Source organism: Macrobrachium rosenbergii, chromosome 14 (genome assembly GCF_040412425.1).
Source record: "Macrobrachium rosenbergii isolate ZJJX-2024 chromosome 14, ASM4041242v1, whole genome shotgun sequence".
Taxonomy (NCBI): Eukaryota; Metazoa; Arthropoda; class Malacostraca; order Decapoda; family Palaemonidae; genus Macrobrachium; species Macrobrachium rosenbergii.
The window spans coordinates 20655172-20662671 of record NC_089754.1 but is presented as its reverse complement, the minus strand read 5'-3'; the positions used below and the strand labels follow the sequence as shown (position 1 = coordinate 20662671).

General features: G+C 35.8%; 1 protein-coding gene across 1 annotated transcript in view; it reads left to right on the top strand.

Annotated features, from left to right (window-relative positions):
- Positions 1-4377: 4377 nt before the first annotated feature.
- LOC136845757 (alkaline phosphatase-like) overlaps positions 4378-7500 on the top strand; it is a 20126-nt gene continuing 17003 nt past the window's right edge. Inside the window, exon 1 of the mRNA XM_067116001.1 lies at positions 4378-4581. Coding sequence (XP_066972102.1) covers positions 4506-4581 — 76 coding nt within the window. The 5' untranslated portion in view covers positions 4378-4505. The remainder of the gene's footprint in view (positions 4582-7500) is intronic.

The following is a 7500-nucleotide window of genomic DNA, read 5'->3' as shown; positions in this document are numbered from 1 at the left end:
CTCATACTGAAACACATACATACGATAAATACATTTACTCAGACTTCCTTACATACATGCTAAAAAGGTATATTAAAATTCAAAATATAAATTAAGCAACATTTTAAAATTTTGCCCCCTTTTTTTTAAATTCAACAAATGTTAGAACAACGAAATATGCCAAAAGCAGAAATTTTCTCTAATCACTGATGAAAGTGCGGATATTTCTGAGACGCAAGGTTTTGGCTATAGTAGTCCGTTACTTTGACAAAGTTAAACTTGCTGTTGCTGATGTCCTGCTTGACAGTGTTATGGTCGAGTGGGACAGGAGAAGGCCTATTAATGCTGTTAAAGCTCTCTTCAAGGAAAGAAATATCCCTTTGTCAAATGTCATAGGATTTGGTAGCGATAATTGTACTACTATGATGGCGAAGAAAAGTGGGTTTCAGAAGTTGCCAAAAGATTCCGTGCCGTCAGTTTTCATTCTGGGATGCGTATGCCATTCGTTTGCGTTTTGTGCAAGCTATGCTACATCGGTGTCACCATCATTTTTAGAATCACTTTTGAAAGATCTGACATCATGTTTTTCCCGCAGTAGCAAAAGGCAGAATGATTTTGCCGTTATCCAAGATGTTATAGAAACTGCTCATCATAAAATTCCCAAACTGGCACAGACTGGATGGTTATCCAGAGAAAAGGTAATAAGTATTATTCCAGAACAATGGGAAGCTCCTGCGCTTACTTTCGGTCAGAAATGACAACCGATAAAGTAGATGGCGCCCAGCGAATATGCGAGCACTTAACCAACCGTGGAACAAAACACATGCTATTTTTCTTACAATATGTGTTGCAAAAGATAAATACTCTAAATCTTGAATTTCAATCAGAGGCTTTCAGATTACATAACCTATATTCTGCGGTGTCTCTAGAATATAAAACTATTTTAAGTTTACTCTTCAAAGAAGAGCTTCTTATGTAAAACAAACTCCCAGAACTTGATCCCAGCAACAAAATGTTACACAAGGACATCGAAAATGTGTGCTTTGGAGGGAGAACAATGGCCTTGATACATAAGGAACCGCTTTCCAGATTTGCAGATTTAAGAAGGATTGCCTGAAATTCTTGATAGAACTGTGTTTGCCAATAAAAAAGAGAATTTCTTTTGATGATGACGGCATAATTGCTAAGCTTAAAATTCCAGACCCAAAGGTGGCCAGCGATCCTAAATCTCCAATGTCAATTGCAATCTAGCAATTCATTTTTGTAATCTGATTTCTGAAGATCAGCTAAATGATTTTGATGACGAATGGAGGAGCTGTAGATTGTAAAACGGAGTTGCACACCTTTCCTGAAAATATGAAGATACCAGAGTACTGGAATAACTTGAGTAACATAAAGAATGCTCTTGGCCAACCTAAATATGAATTGCTATCACGTTTCATGACGGACCTAACAGTTCTGCCTCATTCCTCGGCCACATGATCTTCAGGAAGGAACAACATACTGTAGATATTCTCAAAGGTTGAAAAGTGCGAAGACCAGTAATGAAAAGGCCACTCTTTATGAAGATTCTGATGATGAGATATAGATCTAAAGTAAGTACTGTAGCATTGATGTTTGTCACAATTTAAAAAAAATAGAGTAGTAGTTTAGAGGGTTATTTGCTACCTGGGTTTTTTTTTAATGGGATCTGGGTTTATTTGAGCTTGCAGTCTGGTTTTTTTAAAATTTACTCTGCTGGCATCACTATTATTCTTAATTATACCTTGCCAATGATATACAAATTCTTAAGTACCTTGAGGTATCACCATCATCATATCTAAGTACTGAATCAACTAAAAAATCACCATATATTGACAAATTAATTTTTATCAAGGCCGGTGTTAGGAATTGCTGGGCTCAATTAGAAAATTCAAACTTAACGACATTCAATCTCCCTCTCTCTCTCTCAAAACTCCATAGCAGCAACAGGCGCTATAGTATATTTGTCACTATTATTATTATTTTGTTAAATATGATGGCAGCCTTGGTTGCATTAATCTTATTATTTTGTTAAATATGATGGCAGCCTTGGTTGCATTAATCTTGTAGATTATTCGTTCAACTCTTCTAATGAGCTTTTTTTTCTTCTTCAGCAGCAGAATTAAGTAAAATGCCAAAGTTCATTGTAGCGGTTTTATTTATAAAAATATCAAAAGTCGAAGGTAATGGAAATTCCGAGGGCGGGGTCCAAAAACGAGTGCAGGCGTCGTCAGTGCTTCTGACGACCCCTGCACTCGTTTTTGGACCCCGCCCTCGGAATTTGATATTTTTATTAATAAAACCCCTACAATGAAGTTTGGCATTTAACGTAATTCTGTCACTGAAGAAGAAAAAAAGGCTAATTAGAAGAGTTGAACGAATAATCTACAAGATTAATGCAACCAAGGCTGCCATCATATTTAACAAAACATGTTTGAAAGAGGGCCTATACCCAAAGTATATTACTATTATTATTATTATTATTATTATTATTATTATTATTATTATTATTATTATTATTATTATTATTATTATTATTATTATTATAGAAATTAAGACTTTTATGTCTTAATATAAAAGTGATTTTCCAATTGATACTTTTCTGTTAAAATAGAATGCATTGAATGGGGAATAATAACTTCCTCTTCTTCCCTTTATCTTCCCCTCCCCATCCCCTCTTCCCCTCTTTTCCCTCCTCCCCTCCCCCCCTATCCCTTCCTTCTCCCTTGCCCCCTCCCCTATCCCTTCCCTCTCCCATGCCCCTCCCCTTTCCATCTCCTCCCATTCCCACTCCTCCCCTCCCCTCCACCTTCCCTTCCGCTTCCCCAACCTTCCTCCTCCCCTCCCCTTCCCCATTCTGCCTCCTCCTCTATCCTCTCACTTCTTTCCCCCGTTCCCCCTCCTTCTCTCCCACTACCTGCAGACTGTTATTCAGAGTTTTAACGGGGCTACCCGTAGGTTGTTCAGAGTTTTTCCAGGCAATGCCGGGTTGGTCAGCTAGTTTGTGTGTATACATATACATATACATATACATATACATATACATATACATATACATATACATATACATACACATGTACACATATATATATATATATATATATATATATATATATATATATATATATATATATATATACAGTATATCAAAGGGGAATTAATTGATACCCTCCACGCAGTGCACTGTAGGCACTACTGAAGGGTTTTTGCAGCGTCTCTTACAGCTGAATGGCTGTAAGTTCCCCAGTACCTGGCTTACAGCCTACATTTCATAAATTCGTCAATCAACTAACAGTCTGTCATGTATTTCAGAACTTTAAAACTACTTTAGCTGGATGCCAGTCGATAGGGTGGTCGAAATCTCTCACATGACAGAAAATGACATCTGAATTGTTTGCCAATAGTAATTTATATTTTGTGTTGTGCCACTCTCTAGCATAGTTCTTTAGAGGGTTGTCCAGTATAAAGTATAATACATGATTACCAATCAACTTCATACACCACTACAATTGGAATTACGGGTTTATTACAGCACAGTGACTTTTTGATAAAACAACACTCATGTTCAAATATGTAAGCTATTTACTATAGTTGAAAATTCATCACCCTGTGGAATAACTTTAATATTTTCTAGGTCAAAATCACTTGATCTGTCACCTCTAAAACATGCTTTCTTGGCTTCTTAGAAGCAGCCATCAATAAAATCCGAGTTATAACATGATTATTCTGATATTTCGAACATAGTTGCTTTTTCCGAAAACTCAGGACCACTTATTCTGAATGCTTCCAAAAGCATACCTGAGAAAACTAATCCTTTTACCTTAAGGTAATGGCTGGGAAAATTGTGAATAAGAGTATCCACTGCTTATAAAATAATCCCCTTGTATAGTAATCCTTCTGTAATTAATTATGTTGTTTTACTTCAAAAGCTTATTGTCATGAACTTAATATATAATTTTTGTTAATTTTTTATTCGTTAATTCTTTGGTACTATGTACGAAAAATATCATATAATCTCTTGAAGCTATTAACTTGACATTAGCATTTCAACTTGAACTGCTACGGACTGGATCATTCAAGAAGGAAAAAAAAAAAAAAAAAAAAGACTTCACAGCAGAACAATGATAGACAGCACAGATCTATTATCATCAGTAACCAGTCAACAGAGAAAAAAAAAAACATCTACTTAAATAACCTTTGAAATTTACATAATATTCACAATCTAAACAACCCAGTTTTAGAGGACAAATGAAGTTTTTGTCATCCCAATGAGCGGTGTCTGAAATATCTGTACTTGGCATCTCTCGCCTCGCCTATCGTACCCTGGCTGCCTCCTGCCTCTTCGTATAAAAGTCCTCCTGGCCTTTCGCCCTGCGACACTCCTCTCCAGGGCTCGTCCATCTTTGCCGCAAAGTTCTCTCATCCCCTTTTCCTTCGCCCTCTCTCTGTTCTTCTTCTCATTCCATTAGTCTGCTCAGCTGCATTAGGCCACTGCGGGGTCGAAGATGGCGAGGTCGGTGCGTTTTTTGCTGTGTCTCCTCGTGGTTGTGGCACTTCTCGTGGATGACACGTGGGCAAGAGGTTAGTACAGTCGTGTTGAACTTTCGTCATTTCGATCATCTTTTCCTCAGCGCATTCAGACTTACGAAAATAAGAGTTGCGCGTTTGAAATTTGATTTCAGATTCATGCATCATCTCAGATCAGAGAAAATAAATAATTTCCGTGATCATATTGTCTGGTTTTATATAGTTACTCAATGTTGGACTGATGGAATTTATAACATGTAAAATAATTTCTTCAGCTGAGAATGTATGACGTATAAATATGACATAAACATAAACATATGTATTATATACACATACATACATACAAATATATATATATATATATATATATATATATATATATATATATATATATATATATATATATATATATATATATATATATATATATATATATATATTTGTATATGTGTATGTCATGTTTATATACCCCCTAATTCAGGGCGTTCTAAAAAGCTGAATCAAATGAAAACCGGATTTTAGAGCCACTTACTTCAGCTTGCTCACCCTGTCGCCTTCCCTACCTATAAAGGCCCATCAGTTTCAACAACTACTCAACCCCGTCTATCCTGGACTTTCTAGGTCTCTTTCTCCTCCTTCCACTTCACGAACAGAACACAAATCTCCCTTCCTCCATGCTCTCCACGTGCCACAAAACTTCAAGACATTCTAACCCAGCTTTAAACATGTCAGCTTTTTTTCTAAACTTTGTTTTGGTGTCTGCATTTCTTACCCTTTATTTTACACAACGGAACGTATCAGCAGCTTTCATCTTCTACTTTAATTTACATACGCAATTCGCATTTCACTTCCATTCAGCAAAGTTTACTTAAGCAAAGCTTCCTACAAGCCAACTTTTTATTTTGTAGACGCTCCTCTTCTGTTCTGGACACATATAAAGTAACGACTTCCATTTTACGATCATCCATACTAATATTCATTGTTCCATCTAAATCTTTGCCACTGTATAAGATTACTTTTGCTAACACTTTTCTTTTTAGGAACACTTTCAATCGCCCTCTCTGTAAGCCATCTATAACCCGTTTCTTATCCCACTAACTTCTCATTTCTCACTTCTCTCCAATTAGAAAAAAACCACCCGACAGGCTGAGATATACACAAAACCTATCACGCGCCCGTAAAAATATCTAAAACAAATTCACTTCATTTCAAAAACTTCGAATTGTTCTCCACAGTTCATATATTCTACATCATACATCCTCAATACCTTCCATGTCACGTCTGTCAATATTAGATTAAAGTTTTGCAGAGGACCATGTACACTACATTCAACCTTTTTCCAATTTCTGATAAACGGTTCACTAAACTGTTTAGCTACAGACATTTAACACCCACACCCTTGTATAAATACTGATCCCCTTTATCATTCTTTCTGGTACCAGTCTCATTTTCTCGAGCAAAATCCTACCCTGTACCTTACAAGTACTCCTTTCACCTTTTCCCTCGTATAAAAACACATTTATCTCTCTCAGCCAACCCTTCGGAAATTTCCCATTTTTGATATATGTCATATACACCCTGCCAAGACACTTGGCTACGTTACAGCATTTTACTTGTCATCTCCCTTACTCCTGATGCATTTCCATGATGCATCATTTTAGCTTAATTTCTTTGCATTCTTAACCGTCTCTTCCGTAAGAATTGTCATATTTCTGTTAACTTCTTCCACTTTTACAGTGCTAAAATCTACCTCACTATTACCCTACACATTACTCTTCAAAATACTGACTTCATCGACTCAGGATTGCTGTACGTTTTTCATCTAAGAAAAATATTACTCTGGTAGCAATGAAAAAAAAAACAGTAAAGCTATCCCAAACTTTCAGATAAGAAGTGAGACAAAAAAGAACGATAACACTAGACTACCTATTTTCCATTCACTGATAAGAAACACTGTATGAGTGATATTAGATAATATCCACTTCAGTGAGCATCAACACTAATCCAATTTTCTATTTTTGTAGTACATGTGTTTATATGCATTACAAAGTTGCTTTCCAGTGTCTTCGATACGACCAAAGGTATTTATATAGTAAATAATAAAGCTTTGGTTGTCGTTCTAGTAACTTGCTTGTTCCACTGCCATGGACTTGTAAATAAGTACATAAAATGGCGCTCAAACAATATACAAACACTTTAAACCTTTTGCATGTGACGTGGTATAAGGACAGATCTTTTACAATAAACAGTAAATTGTTCCTTTAAATAGTTTCCAGAGTACCAGTTAGTGCTGTATGTTCCACCACGTTATCATTCAACGCTAGTGAAGGAATTCTTTTTACTGGCACTTGAAAGATATGCAAAGTTATAAATGCTTGAGGAAAATATGAGTTAATTATAGGCAGTGTAAACCGCTCTCTCTCTCTCTCTCTCTCTCTCTCTCTCTCTCTCTCTCTCTCTCTCTCTTCAATTCAACTAGTGAAGGAATTCTTTTTTACTGGCACTTGAAAGATATGCAAAGTTATAAATGCTTGAGGAAAATATGAGTTAATTATAGGCAGTGTAAACTCTCTCTCTCTCTCTCTCTCTCTCTCTCTCATATGTCACTGCGTAAATAAATTCTCATACTATTTTATAATAACTGTGAAATTTTTATCCGTTTTGTTGCAGAATTTTTTCGCCTCTCATTCTCAGCAAAGTGCACATTTCACATGAAAAAGTGAAAAGCTTTCAGTGTAATAAAAAGATAATTTATAACATCTATAAACACTATATTTTAATGACTGAAAATGTGTAAAAAATGATTAAATAGTGGAAAAAATGCATTCTTAGATATTTGTTAATGGCACTGGTAATCATTTAAGTCCACTAGCAATGAATAATATAATAATTTTCCACATTCTTGTACCCTCTGTGTTTGATTGTCATGCCATAATATATGTAGTAGTGCAGAGGTGGCTTCTATGCCTACAG